Genomic DNA, 19,141 nt, shown 5'->3' with positions numbered 1-19,141 from the left:
GATTAACGCAGTGCGGTCCGCCCCACCAAGAATTGGTAGCCTTTAAATCAGTAAAACACATTGGGCCTCATTACGAGGCTGGCAGTAGCCGGCTGCCACCGGTATCCGTTTTTTTCCGGCACCCGTGAATGGAACAATACCAGGTCATGCCGAGTTTGGCAGACCCGGTAATTGCCCATTTGCGGGTGCCGGTAATAAGGGCCTCCGCATCCCCATTCCGTCCCATAGGACTCAATGGGAATGGGGAGGGTGGTAGCACCGGTAGCGTTAATGACGGTACCGGTGCTACTATCATGTTCTGCTCGCAGGTGCCAGTACGGCCTGGTGGCTGCAAGGGCACCCGCGAGCAGAACTCCTAGTATGGCGGTATGGTAGCACCAGTGTCCATAGTGATACCAGTGCTGTTGTTGCCTTACCGTCATACTTGTAATGAGGCCCATTGTTTATTTGGGTTTCCCATTATATGCTACGGAGAGCCCAATCAACATTTCTAAGAGGCTACATACCAAGCTAAGTCAACTGGCTCCGCAAATGCTTACATTGTACATCAAGTACCTATACCCTGTGCCCACTGTTAGAGTATTATAGGGCCACATTGTACTTCATATCCCAAGGAAATATTCCTTAGACAGATTAGAGGGCTTTGTATGGAAAATTAGCCCTCAGCTTCCTGGATCCTTCTGGATAGCTTTCTTAAGGGTAGAGCTTAGCACACAATCATGGGACTCTATCATCTACAAGAAGTTGATGTTACTCAACAAAATGTTGGCCCCAGTTAAAGATTCATTATTTGAAGATTGTGGCAAAATCTGCCGTGTCGGTACATCACATCTTTTGAAGGAGCTCTAATCAGAATGATTGTCTTACTTAGGGAATGTACAGTCCTATTTGGATGAACTGATAGCAGATCCTAATCTGCTCAAGAAGAAAATTAAAATATGTAATTGATGTACCCAATGTGACAGCTTACTCGGATATAAGGCCTCTGAGCTTGATAGGCAGGCTACCTTTGACTATAGCAACCCTCTGGCATATTTGATGCTGTTCCCAGATCGCCTGATAAGGGAAAGGTACATGCAATTTAGGTTTAACATTTTACAGACTCTTCACATGGTGGGTCCAATGAGAGGGATTCCCCCAGATGAATGAAGGTGCTAAGTGTGTGGTTACGATGCAGAGGCCTGGAGAGACCTAATCATGTATTATGAAAAAGTGAGCCTGCTTAGAGATAGGTGGCTCAGGAACCTGGTATAGCACATAACTGTAGATTGAACAGAACCCTTATGGGCTACGTTGTTCATAATGAATAAAAAACATGTTGCGATAGCTGTAGTGCACTTTACTAGGGACGTACTGCAGTTGCTTGGTAAACAAGCCGATTGATGTACAGGTGCTTGAGACACATTAATGAATGCTTTTGATCTAAATGTACTGAATTGCCCAAGTGCGGCAGAGTTTGAATCTAATTGTAATTGGTTGTTTCTAACCGGAGGTTTCTAAGCGCAGACCCAGAGTTCGAACCAGTGTTGCTCCGCAAGGCGAGCAAGATGCCCCCTTGCTATCCTGCCGAGAGGGAGGATTTGGCTAATATCCCTAAATTTTATTTCCATATTGGTGGGCTGAACAGACTTTAACATTTAAAATCTGTATGCACTGGTCTAACATGTTAGCCCAATGCCTGTGATAGAACCTACTCAATATCTCAAGATAGCTAGTGACACTTTTGCTAAATGCTGATTATGTTATGTGATAGCCGACTCCAACTTCCCAAATAGGTGCATGTGTGAACCATCTCTACGTTGACCTCATCTATGGAGCAGTTAAATGTACTATGGCCTTCACCTAAGGGTCTGCTGTAGGTCACCAGGGCTCAAATCAATTAAAATGGTGTCTTCTGCCAAAAGTAATTTGAAATATAAGTAACCATTAATTGAAAGAGCTTAGATGGTAACCAGAGCTACTTTGGGTTTGAAATCCCAAGGGAATTGCACAAATAATTGGAGCGCAAGAAGACCCCCCTGCCTAAACTTTCTGTTGGTTTTAAACCTTCTAGAATAGACACCATCTTTAGGTCAGAACACTGTGGTCGAGGTATCTGAGGAGAGAGCTTGGAACATCTTTTACAGTCCACCCAGACACTTCTGATAGCTGTATATTTATGAATACGAGTATCCAAGACCAGTGGTTGATAGCTCCGAAGCATTCACGAAAACTGACTTGCAGTGTTCAAATTATGTTATTTAAACCTGTCCACTCTCCTAGCCTATTTCATTTATTTTATATAGTTTATTACACTGAAAACCCGACAGGCAGCAGTTATGTTTTTTAGGAGGCATTTAGTTAAGTTGTCCCTGTTTCATCCATTAGAGATTTTGTTTGGCAGCATAGGGGATGACCAGTAGACCCGTTTTTAACAATAGGGATCATCAAACGAAACTGCAGAGATTTATGGCTAAAGCCTGACGCTTTTATAGCTTTCAAGACCGCCATAAACACTATGGCCAACACACTGGAAACCAAATGAATATACATAAGCCTTCTGGTCCTGTGGGACATTCCCTGACCTAACAGCTTGAATACTTAGCACGATCTCATTGCAGAAGGGAATGTCTATTCCAATTGTGCACTATACGAATCTCTTGGGGTGATGAATACAATTGAATATGTTCAAAATGCCTGCACCACAACTCTAAAATAGTGCTGCTAACCCTTGCAAAAGACTCCTCAAATCATGATGTCACTATTTCCGTCGGATCATAATAAACTGGCTTAAAGTCGCTGACTTCTAGGCCTCCCTAACATTCACTAGAATAACTGGCTCACCTGTATATAGCTAACCGATAGTCACTGCGTCGATTGTGTCCTGCACTTTATACTACCCTTGTATGAACCAGGACTGCTCTGGAATGTAATGAGCAAGTTATGTATGTATGTATCCTTCATGAATATAATGTGCCTGCGTGTAACCAATTGGCATTATGTATGTGCACCTCCCATATTGTAACTAAGCTGTGAGTAACCTTATGCAATGCGCCCTGATACCTACGGGTCTGGAGCGCAATACAAGCAATAAAACAAAACAAAACAAAACTAATGTCCCAAATGGCTTGCTATCATGGCAACTCACCACACGCTTGAGTTAGTCCGATCGTGTGTGCACAGTCACTTTTTTTAACATTAGTATGGATATCTATTCATGTTTTTTGGGCCTAATTCGGCCCTATATTCATGTTTCTCAGTTTGACCATCTCAGTTAGTTGTTTCACTTTAGGCGCTCAACATTCATAATCATCCCACGGTGTGTCAATTGAAGAATGAGAAAATCTACTTGTGTTGTACATTGAGTTAGTTTTGAGGCACACCTCCTTGACTAGCTTCAGATAACATTATTACTGTATTATTACATTCTGATACATAAATATTTCTATAGAAATGAAGAGGGTGTTGGAAAATAGATCACTTATTCATCATTCAGCAATATGAATTCAGAGAGTTCAGACAATAACCAGGCTACCATGGGGGGGGATCATAAAAACTTTCAGGGCAAGAACCGATAGAAAAATCTTCCATCTGCATGAAAGGGAAACAGTCAAGCATTCAGTAATCAATCAGAGATGACCGTACAGCTCTCTAAAAAGTAGGTCTGCAAGGCCTATATGTAACCCTGGATATAATTCTGGGTTTGGCAAAGACTGGGGGTATTGCTGATGTAACATGTACACAATATATATATATACCTATATTTATTTTGTTGCTGGTTGGTGTAGAGGTGTATTTGATTATTTTATGTTTGGTAGTCTATGGAGATATTAATTTATGGATGTTTATTTCATCTTTCACCTGCATCTGACAGCGCACATCACACCCACCTCCACCCAGTATTTAGTAAGTGACCCCCTATTCCAGTCTAGTCGAGGAGTTGTTTTGGCATAAGAAGGGGAACTCTGACCCGCTTTCATTGACACTGAAGTCAGACGTTCCTGTTATATCCTGTCAGCCTGCCAGGCTGCTCATACTGGGGGCAGGGGGGGGGGGTGATCCAGGGAGCTGCCAGCAGGTCTCAAGCTCCTACAACACAGGTGGTAAGCCCTGGAGGGTGTCTGGTTGCCTCAGGAAAGGTAAGACGTCTCTTGTGGCTCCTGTGTTGATTTTTTCTCGTGTTTCCTCTCGTTTCAAAAAGAAAGGGAAAAGAAAAACGTTCTCCTCGTGACATTGTACTACGGTTGCGAGTTTGCAGGCAGGGCCATGCTGAGGAACGAGCAAACTGTGTGAGGGTTAAAAATCCACACGCCAGTATTATCTTCCAGACGGTCGGTCTAGAGCGTTTTTGTCCTATTTCACACCTTGTATCATGAGTGAGGCTATGGCAGTGGTTTAGGGAATTTCAGGTCATTGCTGTTTTTTTGGGTTTAGTATTGGGTTGGTTCTCGTTAGGAGTACAAAGTAACATTGAACCGGTGAGTAAATAAAAGGTTGGATTAGGATAGGGCTATCTCCCCTGTAACTTGCTCTGCCCCTATTCCCTGATTACACAGGGGTGGCAGGCAGGTCGTATCATAGAAAGAAAGAATCAGTCAGCACATCTGGCTGTGTGGCAGTTTTCTTGGCAGTTATCCCACTCATTAAGTGCAGATTCTAGAAGGCGTCACCCCGGTGCTCATCTTCCTCGCATTACAGGCGCCAAGGAATTTTGGGGTGTGTTTATTTTTGGCCCTCATCCCGTGCCGTTATTGTAGAGACCGTGGTATCCTGACCTCTGGCAGTGTAAGGAACAGGATGTTCATGTTCTGGTAAGGCTGTGAGTCATAAAGCAGCAGTGGAGGAAGGAAAGGTGAAATCGAAGTTCGCAGGGCCGGTGCGATCACTAGGCAAGGTTAGGCGCTTGCCTATATGTGGAAATGTTAGAGCGGCAAAATGCTGCTTTAACACCTCCACACTAATTGCATACTAACTGCCTTGCCTGTGATAGCACAAGCCCTGACTGTCTGCAGGCTGAGGCTGGTGGCAGCAGCAGCAGACTAGGCGGTGCCGCCACGCTGCAAAGGTTGGGGTCTGTCAGGGTCACGAGTGGCATGGGCGTGGCAGCGCTGGCACGGTCCAGCACCTGCGCACTTTGCACCCCACGTGGCAGGCCATGAACGAAGCACCATACGTGCCCCCTTGAGACTAAACCGATCACCGTGATGGTCATGGTGTGAGTCTATCAGGGAATGCTCCAGTGCACTGTGCAGCCTGGCTGAGCCCCCTGCCCTGAGCCTGTTAACTTGAATTGATCCACCGTCTGGACCATCCATCAGACGTGGTGGCCTGCGCACCCTGGCTGGAGGGCAGCAGCAACCTTTTGCTGTGCTGTGCCCCAGGTCAGTGAGTACCTGTCACGTAGGCCACCCATCCTGGACGCGGCGGCTCTGGCTATGCTGTGAGAGCATCCCTAAGGCTGGGTCCTGCCTGTACTGGAGCCTGTGCGGAGAAAAGTCCGATGTCACGCAGGCGAGGACTCCACACTAATTGTATACTGCCTTGCCTTGATAGGATCGACCCTGCTTCCTTCGCACACTCCCTCCTCCTCTTCAAATCCCCCTAGCAGGAACTGGTACCTGAATTAGCATGTGTGCTCTGCTGTACTGTGTGCAAAACTAGGAGACTACAACTGTGCAGATTGCATACTCGTGTGTACCCTGTGTCTCCTTCACACTCCACTACATGAAAGTCAGTACATCCCCTGCAAACACCTTTAAACCATAGTTCGGGTTGCGCGCCCATTTGTACCCTTAATCTAAATGCACTGACTATAACAGTGGAGAATAGCACTGTGTGTGGGCAGAGGTGTGGGCGTGCAATATATTATGCATTAACTTAGCTCACTTTGTTAACACGCCTGCTGTAGACGCCCCGCCTGTGTACAGTGCAAACCTTTCCGGACAATGGCACTAATGCAAGCAGGATCGACTCCACCTTTCAACCTTCCAAGGTCAATGAATAACATGGCTGCCATTTTCTTCCTTGGGGCAACATTTGTTCTTGACAGAGCTAGGACCTCGAATAATGTAGCTAGTCCCCCATGCTACCCATTTGGGGATTCGGAATATAGCTTTTCAATACATCCAGGGGAGCTGGAGGCAAGAAATTCATGGAATGCCCCACGTGGAATAAATACGGGATATTTACTGAGACCCTGGAATGCTGGCAATCCCAGTGTGCCTGCAGGTCGCAGAGTCTTCCTGATTCTCTGACATTGTTTTAGTTATTACATCAAATGCGAGGAACATGGGTGGGCCGAGTTGCCCCATCTACCTTCGTCGGATACTTGTGCCCATTTGACCTTGCAGTCCATTGACTACCTAAGGCCATGCTAATCCCTATGGCCAGCCATTCCCACCCACTTCCTGCCCAAAAGGCATCCACTCCTGAAATGTTTTTGAGCTCACTTTACTCAAGCCAATAGCCCCATATCGCCCAAGGTAATCTCAGAGTCAGCTCTCAGCCCCATCAGTCAGGATGCACCAACGGCAAAACATGTTTTGAGTAAATGCAGTTCATTACTGCTCAGTCACAGCTTTGCTCAAGTAGGTTACTTTGAAATACAATTGTTGCTTAAAAAAGAAAAAGGGGAGTTGGGGGCTGTGAGGAGTGCCAGCTCATCACACTTCCTCTAGTACTGGAGTGCAAGGTTACCTATTTAAGGGAACATCAGGACACTAATTTATTTATTTTTACTTATACACAGGGGAGTGCTTCAAAGCGCTTCAAGGTGGGAAGGGAACACGGAAATACAGTAATCATTCTTAGGCCTTGAAGTTTCTGAGTGATTGACAGAAAAACTAGCATACTCAGCCTGACATCATTTCACCTAGTGCAAGTGCATGAAATATTACAGTAGCGACCAAGCTAGGGAGAATGGATACAAAATGGGGGCCGAGGGCAGGACAGTATGCAGTGATTATCATGAATACCAAAATAACTAATAACATTATAACAAACCTAAATTAACAAATACCAAAATACTGAATTCAGAAAAAAACAAAAATGTGGGTTTGGAGGGGGAATAGTGGTTTTGGAGGTGGGAAAAAAATGTATTAAGAACAAAAAAATGGGGGGTGGGGGTGTTTGGGGAGGATACCCCCCACCCCCCAAAAGCAACGATAAAGAAATGTGTTATTTGGGAATTTGTTATTATGGTATTAGTTGTTTTTTATTTTTGGATTTGTTATAATTACATGTAACCAACAGGACAGACAAACAAACTAGTCCTGGTACATTTAGGTCATGCATGCGTTCAGACGGAGGTGCGAGGAAGAGGGGGCTGGGGGAACAAATGAGTCCAGTCCAGCACGGCCCTGGGTTAAGTGCAGAGAGGATGCCCCGCTCATGGAGCGTGATCTGAAAGTGCAGTAATGCTGAACATAGTGCAGTGGCCCTGAGGGAAGTACAAAAGACTGGCAGGGGAGCCTGGGACCTGTAAGGCTCTGGAGGTGAACCAGGCAACCAGTCAGCAAAACTGAACAAAGTTAGTGAGGAGAAGGAGAGTGGAGAGAAAAAGAACACAGGTTAGCAGGGGAGAGGGAGAGAGAAGGAGGAAGAGAAGATGAAGCTCTTGAGGAGTTTACAGAACTTAAGGTGCTCCGGCTCAAGACGGAGAGAGGCAGGGAGGCTGTTCCAGAATGAGGCACCTGTAGAGGAGAGAGATCTACCCCCAAATCTCTGTTTGTGAAAGTGGCTCACCCGCAGAGAGATGGAGGAGGATGAGAGCAGAATCTAGAGGGAGAGTATTTAGGAGGAGAGCGTTGTAGATAGTGCAGGCACTGGCCCCCCAGAGCCTTGTGGATTATGCAGAGGGTCTTCAACTTGATCCTTGCAGCCACGGGGAGCCACTGGAGGGATTTCAGCGCCAGAGAGATGCGGTCCGTGGGCTCGAGGCCAAGGATAAGTCTCGCGGTTCTGTTCTGGGTGAGTTGTAGAGGACAGATAGTAGAGGTAGGAAGATTGAGAAAAAGACTGTTGCAATAGAGTCCAGCCTAGAGAGAACCAGGGCTTGCGAGGTGGTGAGTCTCTGGGGGAAAGTGAGAAAAGGCAAAATACCTCTGAGGAGATGCGGTTGGAAGTGGGACTTTTTAGAGATGTCTGAGATGTGAGAGGAGAAGGAGAGATGACCTCTAGATTTTTTGCCTCATTGGTAGGTGAGGGTGCTGGGACTAGGGAGGTCGGCCAGTGCCATAGTTAGAAAGAGGGAGCAGGGGTCCCAATGATTACAATCTCTGTTTTACTGATATTCAGGCAATGATTGTTAGCAGCAAACTAAGACTGACCTGTAGATAGACAGTCAGGAATGAGCGAGGAGGAGGAGGAGGCTGAGGGTAGCCTGAGAGAGAGATGCGTGTCATCCGCATAACACTGACAGTTATAGGTAAAGGTAGAGATCCTGCAGGCCAAGGGGGCCATGAATCTATTGAAAACCCAGGGGGAGAGGTTAGATCTCTGGGGGACACCACACTTAGAGAGAGTAATAGAGAAGAGAAAAGACCCAAGTTCCACCTGGGAGGGCCAGTCAGAGAGAAAGGAGGTGAGCCACGCCAGGGCCTGATCTGTGATGCCCATTGTATCACAGAGACGGGTGATCAGGATGGTGTGGTTTGCCATATCGAAAGCAGAAGAGAGGTCGAGAAGAATGAGGACAGAGGGAGAGTTAGAGTCAAGATTTGATAGCAGGTCTTCACAGGTGTTCAGAAAGCAGTTTCAGTGCCTCTGGATGCTCTAAAGCCAGACTGATGGTCACTGAGACAGCCAACAGATTCAGTGTGGAGGGTAAGTTGAGTGATAGCACAACAAAAGAAAGCGACTGTGTTTACTTTATCAGCCAGCATCAGTCATCAATACAAGCAAAGCCTGCTGTGTGCATCCTGTTTTCAATAAGTGTCACACTGACATGAACGCTCTGTGCACTGTGAAAGAGTCCCTTTGAATAATAAACTAGCACAAGCGATTAGCTCTCGGTTGCTGTTCCTGGCCATCTCTCAACCTGGCATCACACGCTGTGAGCATGTGTGCAGCTGACACACAACTGCATCCGAGAGCCTTCACAAAGCATCCAGCCTGCCTGGATAAAGTATATCAGCGACATGCTAGTGCTCTTGCAGTTTAATGTGAAGAAAGTGTATTGGAATCCATGCACAGCAGAAGACGTGAGCAATGTGTTAGGTGAGGGTAATGTAATGTGTTGCAGCAATCAGTAACAAAATGGTGATGGTTGGTTGAGAACGGTTAGGACCCGGAAAGATCGTGGTGGGAGGGCGCCAATCTGACAGTTTGCCTAGGGTGCCAAAATTCCTTGCACCGGCCCTGGAAGTTTGTGATCTGCACATGGTACATTCATAGCCCGGGTTTCAACCAGGGGAGACCACTCTGCTGCTCGTCCAGGAGCGGGCATTTTGGGTTTCAGAGTAGGTTGGGTCTGTGATTCTTTTTTCGGTGCCATTTCGTAAAAGAGCCCTATGGGGGTGTTCATCATCCCAATCTGCTCTCATCCTACACACAGCACTTTGGAATTTCATGAATTCACACATGACTGAGAGAGAAAATGTAAAAGTTTTTGTTTCTTGCATGTAGTCTTTGTCCCTGGAGGGCACTGTTTGCTTTTACCTGCTCGTTCAGTGTGAGCTTTTTCTGGGTTAGCCGTTTGTTCATGTACCTGTTTTGTATGTAGTAGACTGCAGTTACCAGGGAAGGGGGAATTGGTATTTTACTAACATGTGCTCAAGGCTTTAATGTGTGAGGGGTTGTAAAGTCACCTTTTCATTATGATACCAGTATATGCCTATATGCAATTAGGGCACTGCATTATATACCAGCATAGGTGTGCCTCAAAGATACCACTGTAATATCATTTGATGAAATGTGAAGTGTTAGGCCATGATATGGTATCTGGTATGTATCCAAGTGAGGTTAAATTATGCATTAATCTATAATACAAGGCGATATATCTAATATAGGCATACATATCGCAGCCACATTTTTGTTAAGGGCTGTTATATTTAATTATTTAACATTTATATACAGAGAAGGTTTTAATGAGTTGTCTACTTTGAACCTGTCATGACTATGATGACTAATTTTAGGTACTTATGGTATGTTTGTATTTAATATTTTCATGATAAAGCCACCTGTTCACGTAGGGTGATACATTCATTGGTGTCCCTGGCCTTTATTCAGCTCATAGAGAACAGTCAATCAAAACATATAAGGCAATTTCTTAGATTCTTCCCATCGAAAGTAAAAAAAGGGGGAGACTGGGGTTAGCCCTGCCATTCGCCCCAGTATAGGCAGTTAGCTTCACTTGACGTGTTTATGGTTGTTGTTTGTTACTGTTTTATTCCCGGTTTTTCGAAACTGCATGTGTGCAGTAAGGTGAGTCCCCTCACAGGCTACCTACAGGTGGCCAGTAACTCATTCGGTCCATAGGTGGTTCTCATGTAGCTCGGGCATCGCCCATCAAGCTCCACCAAATTAAGCCAGTGGATAATTTCAGAGAGAATTGGGCACCTCTGGATCTTGGTTAGGCTGATTGGGTTCATGAATCAATACACTCTCCTGCAATAAGAACCTCTCCTCAAAAGTCACTTTGCAGCCTTCTTTGTGTTTATGCTGGCAAGAAGGACAATACTATAATTTCCTCAGTTAATTCCTCTGAGTCACTACTTATTTTAAATTAGAGTGGTCAAATGCAAGTTGGAGGTGGCATTAATTAGCAAGGGTGTCTTAACATGTAAGAGCACATTATTTTTCTTTCGTTTACTGTGTTTTTCGTTTAAAACTAAAGCGTTCACAATTAGACTGTTAAAACAGTATATTACAATAAAAACAGAATTCACTTCTAAAAAAGAAGAAAAGGAAAAGAAAAAACAAAATACACAATTTACACAATATATTAATTCTGTGAAATAAAATCGTTAATACATTCAATAATACCATCTAAGGCAATGAAAAGAAAAAGACAGAACAAGAAAACACTTAAAAATGTTCATCTAACCTCTTAAATGTCTCTACCAAAAAACCATGCAGGGCCACTCTGACAGATATACTTTCAACCCACATAAGACTTGCCCAGAAAGTCTCTGCCAAGCCATTAAGCTGCTGCGGAACAACCTTTCGGAAACGTTTAAGTCTGAGATCTGTTCATTTGCCACAATCTAAGGTCAGGTGCTTAAGCGTCTCTACCGAAGAGTCTAGTTCACATAATCTACAATGTAAATTCTGGCCACAGTCAGCGTTCCCACGTCTTACCCGTTCCAAAGTAGGCCGTTGATTAAGTCGAAAACTGAGATATAAAGAGCAATTTTTGCTATAAGAAAAGAAATAATAAATTCAGGTAGCAACTCCCATTTTCTTTGGAATTTCACATATTCTCTGTACATCTTAAATCGAAAAAAGACCATTGATTGTCTCATATCAACACCTTTTGTGAAGTTTTATTTTTCCATAGACGGTCTAAAGGTCAACTCCTCTTCCGTTGAATTACACATGTTTAAAATTGGCTTACTCTTATCTCTAAACGCATTTAACAACTTCAAGGACCAGTAAAACACCCATGTTTTCATTTAAAGAATTGGTAGTCGGAGATGTCATTTTTGGGTAGTTTGACAAAAGCCTCCATTGTGCCCAGGGCTGAAGGAAATTAGGCCCGGCTCATGTCTGATGATAGAGTTGGGAATGGATTTTGCCAACCTCAAAGCTTCTTTCTAAACCAATCCCTGTATGATGTTTAAATATAAACCAAGGGTGTGGGTAGTCATATCTAAATCGTAAAGCAATGTTGGCTCCACTTTGGTTAGATAGTATTTAATCAAGAGAATTATTCAGAGACACAATTAATGCCCGGTCCTTCTACAGCATAATTCTGTTGATGTTAAGTGAAGAATATCTACGAACAAGGGTGATCATTCCATTTCTAAGATTACCGTTAGGAAACCACACCAATACCCCAGAATAAAATCAGATACCTGCTTTGTTTCTTGGAGGCACTTTCTATCACCATTCTGAGGGAAGCAAGTCAATCCCCATCATGTGCTTTGTTTCTAATCCCATTCATTTTCCAGGAAACAATTGTGAGTTCAGTACTATCCAGTCTACAGCTTCTGTCAGCCCTATCCATAGATTGTGAGTCAAGATACTCATCATGGTGGAGGGAGGGGTGACATTAATGCACCCAGTAACCCTGTCAGTAGCTTGCCTAGATGAAACACTCTACCCAGTAACATGCACTTGATATAGGAAAATGTCAAGGTACTCAACTGTAAGATCGATAACTAATGTCTTGATGTTAAAAGATGCATTAACTTCTATGCAAAAATAGGAATATTGTAATGAACATATTTTGCAGACTAGGTGATATCTTTCTTGTTTGAATTAACTATGGTTGCAACAGTTGATGGCTCATACCACGAATAATGCAAATGGCAGAATGTAAAAGGGCTAACTAAAGAGACCTCAATGCCATTAACAATTAGCACATTTTTATAACTCATGATACAGGCCGACAAATGTGGCTTATCAAATCCAAAAGGAACGCTACATCCCATGCTATACATACAAACAGACAGAATATGAACACAAGAGAAAATGCTCTTATTAACCTCAGTTAGACTCAATACTTCCTCCAGAGCCTTCACACAAGTTATTTTAGAGGAGTTCTTATTCCCATGTGTCAAACCTTTAAATGATCAAATGAAGTTTGTTTTTCTCCATCCTTCCAATGTTTCAGAGGAATTCTTCATGCCTCATCAGCTGAAAGAAGACCAGATATGCAAACCACAGATCCTTTTACTTGCTTAGCTATTAGTGATTGGTTCAATGTTGTCTGGTGATGCTCATCAGAACTATAGAAGAATATAAAAGTCTATAAGTGTGATACAGTGTTGAGCTGTAGACTGTGTAATTGCAATCGGGTGTCATATGATTCTGTGATACATGGCTCACAGAGGATCAACAAGACTCAACAGTCCATCACAAGCCTCAGTTCAAATCGTACAGTCCCATCCCCTATTGGTAATAAAGAGGTTGTTGCTGTGGCACATGTAGAGAGACATGTTGTCTGTACTCCTACCAGAGCCCTTCCTAAGGTGTGCACAAGCTGTGTTAATTACATGGGCAACCCAAGTCATTTGATGTTGTCAAAGGAAAAATCATCCCATCAGCCAATGCAATGATTACCTGCATGCATCTACATGCAGGACTGCTGTGACAGGTTCCCATGAGGGTAACAATGTCAATTTGGAATCCAGGCTCAAACGTAAAGAATGATCTTCCCCAAAACCTTCTTGCATAACCGGTCTACCTCAATGAGAACTTGCTGAGGACACACACACGAAATGTTTAAAACTAGACTGCAAGCCTCAGCTGAGTGATCTGATCTGCAAACATGGATCTAAGGAATTCAAAATGAGAACCACCTGAATGAAACACAAAGGACACTCTTCCTTGTGTGGCCTGAAAGGTTGTGAGCATAAAGAAGTGCTATTGTGCATACATGATTTGTGTGTGAAGAAGGAAGTAAGGTTGTTTTCATATATTTTTACTTTGAGAATATCTCAGCAATGCAATGTATAGTATTGCGATATATAACTAATGCATTTGATGCTGTGTACCCTCAGTCTTTTGTTACATGTGCTATTTGTTATGTAACATGTCTTAGTTTGCACAGCGTTCTAGACATTTGAGGCCGGATCACTCATTTGGTTTCATTTCCTCTGGAAATGCTGCCAACATATATTACCACTAGTGGATGTGGTAATCATGCAGTTATGTGAAAGTTCTGCATTATTATGAGTCATACAGACCCTTCAATTATTCAACATTAGGACTCCATGTTATTTTTCATATTACTGCATCTGATAAGTACTGACAATGATTGCATGCTGTCATTCTTTGTGTGGAGGTAGTTACTGCCACACCAAAGCATGTGGAAATGAAGAGATTCAGCACTGACACTTGTAGTTTGGCAAAGCAGAACACTATATGCAAAACAGGAATACGGGGTACCAGGTAAATGAGCGCTCGGGTAAACTAATCAACAAAGCTACTGAATTTTAAAGGTATGAAAAAAGGACCGCCACAATCCAAAGGGACTGTAGGATACCCCAGCCTACTTTAAAGAGATAAAACAAGCTAGTTGTTCCAAGAAGATGAGCTGTCATGTTTGTTTGATTAGGAGTCAATTACAGATTTGAAAGTACAGTCTGTGTTTTAATCACAGTTGTGATTTAATTTTAGCCAATCTTTGCCAACCATTGCCATTGCCAACACATGTTTCGACCACCTTTGGCCTTTTTCAAGGCAAAACTCGTGACAGTACACATTGGTATGTGTGGTCACCTGTCCTTGTCAGAAACATGCTTCATTAGCCCATTAACAGGTGAGTTGTGTCTGTTATAGGGACAATACCTTGAATAGAACAGAAAGATAGCTCCTGCTCAAGTCTCCTGCATCAATTCCCGCTCTTGTAGGATTCATTCAAAAATGAAAGTGACAGAATTAAGTCACTTGTAGCCAAAGGTTTGTGTAGCATCTAAGAAAACGTATCCTTAAGCGTTTGTGCGAACTGAAGTATAAATGTATAGAGATATAGGTCATCTCGAATTGTACTCAATGGAATTACCATTCATCCGCTAGGGTTACTTCAAAAAATTCAATTTCGCCTCCTCAGTGTTGTGAGAATGTGCGCGTTTCCGCTGGTAATTGTGAATGATCTTCTGAATGATGTCCCAGAGATACACTGGAGTACATTTAATAGGCTCAAGAGTCTCAAAGGGTCAAACAGGAAGGATAGGACACTTATTTTCTCCCCTTGCACAATGCCTTGGCTTAAGCACTTGCAACTTATTCTGATATAGGCTACTATCGTCTACTTGCAATTGGTCACACGACCCTCCGAGAACCATCCAGGAGTGCTATTATGTTATTCCAGCAATCTCAGCTGGAAAAGTGTAAGCACTGAAAAGAATCTTCTGTGGATAGATATAAAAGTTGACAAAGTAGCACACACTCAACACTTAATCCAGTTAGAGAAATGTGCTATTTCAGGACACCATTAAACATGTTAGCCTTTATGAAAACATTTGGAAATGCTATTATTATTATTATTCTTAGGGTATTTATTGAGTGCCTACCTAGTTTTGAGAAGGAAAGAAGTGCTTTACAATCATAACAGGAACAACATGATGAGGGGAGCAGAGAAACAAGGGACTGGCGAGCTAACAACAGGGGAGACGAAAGGTGGGCAATTTGTCAGCAAGGGATCTAACAGGAACCAGGGGAGGAAAGAGTGGAGATCAGATCACTGAGTCTCGGGTAGTGTGGGGAGTGAAGGGTGTGTGGCCCAAGGTGTTAGGGAGGAGCCAACCCTTGAAGAGGAGGGTCATGAACTCCTTCCTGAACAGTAGACGTTATGGGGGGAGTCTGATGTTGGCAGGGAGGAGGTTCCAGAGTCTTAGGTCATAGACAGAGAAGGCCTGTCTTCTGGTGCTTTCCTTCCCGCACAGGCAGAGTTCAAGACTGCGCTCGTCCTTAATTCTGGTGGATCATAGGTCACCAGAAATACTGAGTTTCTCAGTGAGGTATCTTGGGGACTTCAGGGAGAAAGCCTTGTAGATAACTGAGCATGATATGAAGATGATACAGACTTGCAGCAGGTGCCAGTGCAGTTCAATGAGGGTCAGGGTGATATGGTCACATTTGCAGAGCCCTTTGTTATTGGGTTGTGGGATTTAGCTCAGCTGATTTGCCTGGCCTTTCACCACTGAAGCATCTAAAAAAAGGGGTGGCCTGGGTTTGGTTAGCAGGGAAAGGGCAAGAAATATTTGCTGTTGTGGTACGAGTATGACAACAACCTTTTCACATAATGGAGCTACTTTCAAGCAATGGTTGCCTTATATGAGTGCTCTCTGACATCCATCGAAGATGCAGTGGTCTTGCAGTCTGTTCTTTCATGCTTGCTAACCTCTTAACTGAGCAAATATTCTCTTGATGCTAGCTTGTTTAATAAAAGTACTCCGCTATTTGTTTCACGTGATCATAATCTTATTTTACTTATGTCTGGACACAATGCTGCCATGTGCTATTTATCTTTTTGTTCTTTTTCGTTTGTTGTATTACATCATTGAATAAAAACTTCGGAATAGGTACTGGTTTATCTTTTGAAAGTGCAATTTGCAGGACTGGTTTAGAACCAGTTAAATTGCCTAACGTGTCATAAAGCGGGTCGCCCTTTATAACAACCACAAAACGTATTATACACGTACCCCTTCTACATTCACTTCTTCAGACATTTACTTCTTTGTGCTTTTACTTTGCCTCTTAACATCATCAGCGTGACAATGGATATGGTTATGGTGAGCTACAAGGTTAGGGTTTGAGTCAATGCTGGGGTAATGGGATCTCGCCGTGTCATGACAAAGTGAATGTTAGAAAGAATTGAAAGATATAAGAATTAAAGGTAAGAAGAGGTAAAAGTGACAATGTGACTATGCATGGGGAAGTGAAGATAGTCGAAGTAAATACATGTATATGCTGTAAGTGTGTGGATATATGTGTTGGGTTTGATATATGAACATATATCTGATAAGCAACTGAGCACTGTGCAACAAGGGTAGACTATGCAATCATGCTAAATGACTTAGTGACAAATATTAGAGTACCGTTTTAAAGTACATATTACAAGCAACTAAACACGCTACCTTAAAGGAGAATTTGCAGCCAATCCTTCATTTCTTTTTTTTTTTTTTTAAACACGCATGTTTTTGTTCAATTTAGCTTTGTGCATGTGGTACTCACCACATCCTGGCTGGGAGTGTCTCTGCAGCAGCATCTGAGGCACCCAGGTAAAGCCACTCTTCTCGTATCCATTCCTTTCTGCTGCTGAAAAGTTTTCTAAATGGCTTAAACGAGGAGACTTTCCTCCCTTTGACAAGTGTGTAAGGACACACTGCTGAGGTTCTTATGAATACAAAAAATGTCTCCCAAATGAGGGTGTGTCAGATAGACGCCTTTGTTAATCTGCACTAATTCCACAGCCTGGCTCTAAAGCAAGGTGAAACTACCACTGAAGACAAAGACAGTTGTGTGTGGAGGCATGAAAGAAAATAACAAACACACCTCGTGGATCACCTGGTAACAGAAAGCTCTTAAAGGAACAGGTTGGTGCTTTCTCTTTCATCGTGAGATACATGGCAATTCACTTTACTGGCTTAAGCACATTCTGTTGATGTCTTGCTTCATCCTGCATGCTACATCTTCGGATACAGGTAGGTCTGATTTTAACGTGCAACCTAACCTAGATGCTTAACTCAAATAAAGTAACCCTGACATTAGCAGTCACGCCTTTCATTTGGTGCATTAAAAAATTGCAGAGACGGTGGTATAGTTTAGTTTAGTTTATTGAGCAATTGTTTGGCGATTATTCAACGGAATTGTGTTTTGAAGCACCTCAAGGCTAAATGGGAAGGGAACAGTGGAGAGAAAAAACATTGGCACAACAGTAATATACCGTCGTGGTCCTACCAGGCCTTGTGGGATTCAGACGTGCAAGTGCTGTGAAGAAGCGCAGGAAATAGGGATGGGTGGGGGGCAAGGAATGGACAAGTGCTGCTGGGGGGCAAGGGAGGGAAGTGCCAGGCAGAGCCAAGGGTTAGGCCTCAGCCTAAGTGGTAGAGGGGGCGTCTCCCAATTTGGGATGTAGAGCCGCGAGACAGGGCCAGTGCAGTGGGGGGGGGGGTGCTGGTATCGACTGGGTAGAAGGGCCTGGTATCTTGTGAGATTCATGAGGACCAGGCCACCGGTCGCAGCCGCAGTTGGGTGTTTAAAAGAGGTAGAAAAAAAGCAGAGTTTTGAGCAGTTTCTAGAACTTCAAGAGGTCTGGCTCAAGTCTGAGAGGGGCAGGGAGGCTGTTAAAAAGGGAGGAACCAGTGGAGGAGAGAGACTTGCCCCCACTCTTTACTTGGATAAGTCTTTGACAATTAAAGAGTTGGAGTTAGAGAGGCAGAGCACCCTAGCATGGGAGTATTAACGGAGGGAAGGTTAGAGATAGGGTGGGTCCTGGCCCCAGAAAGTCCTCTGGATGATGCAGAGGTTCTTGAATTGAATTTCATCCTTGCAGCCACCGGGAGCGAGTGGAAATCTTTTAGGGCTGGAGAGATACGGTCCCTGGGCTAAAGGGCAAGGATAAGTCTTCCAGCCCTATCATGGATTAGCTGGAGGGGGCGTAGGTAGGAATGAGAGAGATTGAGAAAGAGGCTGTTGCAGTAGCCCAGCCTAGAGAGGGTCAGAGCTCTGGAGACATTGAGCTTCTGGGGGAAGGTGAGGAAAGGGAGAATTCCTTCTAGTACGTGGAGCTGGAAGTAGGCATTCTTGGTAAGGTCTATGATGAGAGGGGTAAAGGAGAGCTTGGAGTTGAAGATGGCCCCAAGGTTTTTGGCCTCACAAGATCGTGGGGACAGAGGGCTCAGAGAAGGTTGCCAGAGGGTAGGAGAAAAAGAGGGTGGAGGTGTCCCAATGAGAAGAATCTCTGTTTTACTGACATTAAGACAGAGATTATTAGATGCACACCATGCCTGAATGGTGGACAGCCAATAAAGGATGATAGAGGAGGAAGAATAGGTAGGAGGGGGAAGTTTGAAGGAAAGCTGTGTGTCATCATCACAGCACTAGAAATGAGGAGAGAAGGAGGAGATTAGGTACGCCACAGGACCAGATACATTTTGAAGAGCCATGGTGATAGGCTAGAGCCCTGGGGGACACCACAGGTAGAAAGTGTGGTGCTGGAGGAGAAACGGCCCAGTTGCAACTGGGAAGGTCGACCAGTAAGGAAAGAGGTCAGCCAATCCAGTGCCCGGTCAGTGATGCCGAGGGTATCACCGAGTCGTTTTATGAGGATAGAAGGGTTGGCTGTGTCAAAGGCAGAGGAGAGGTCAAGGAGAATGAGAACAGAAGGAGAGTTAGAGTTGAGATTTGCAAACATGACTTCACGGGTGTTCAGGAGAAAAGTTTCTGTGCTTCTGGATGCCCTAAATCCAGATTGATGGTCAAGGAGGCAACCAACAAGTTCAGTGTGGAGGGCCAGTTGGGGGAGGACCAGCTTCTCCAAGAGCTTACCTAG

The 19,141-nt window shown here is 44.0% G+C and overlaps 1 protein-coding gene across 2 annotated transcripts in view; it reads right to left on the bottom strand.

Moving 5' to 3' along the window:
- LOC138481015 (sodium- and chloride-dependent neutral and basic amino acid transporter B(0+)-like) overlaps positions 1-17,042 on the bottom strand; it is a 995,695-nt gene extending 978,653 nt beyond the window's left edge. For both annotated transcript variants that reach the window (XM_069612862.1, XM_069612863.1), the window contains exon 1: positions 16,822-17,042. In XM_069612862.1, the coding sequence (XP_069468963.1) occupies positions 16,822-16,893 (72 nt within the window). In that variant the 5' untranslated portion in view covers positions 16,894-17,042. The remainder of the gene's footprint in view (positions 1-16,821) is intronic.
- Positions 17,043-19,141: the final 2,099 nt, after the last annotated feature.

This window comes from Ambystoma mexicanum, chromosome 5p (genome assembly GCF_040938575.1).
Source record: "Ambystoma mexicanum isolate Mex_15411 chromosome 5p, UKY_AmexF1_1, whole genome shotgun sequence".
In the NCBI taxonomy this organism is placed as follows: Eukaryota; Metazoa; Chordata; class Amphibia; order Caudata; family Ambystomatidae; genus Ambystoma; species Ambystoma mexicanum.
The sequence above is the reverse complement of the archived record's forward strand: the minus strand, read 5'-3'. Positions and strand labels throughout refer to the sequence as shown.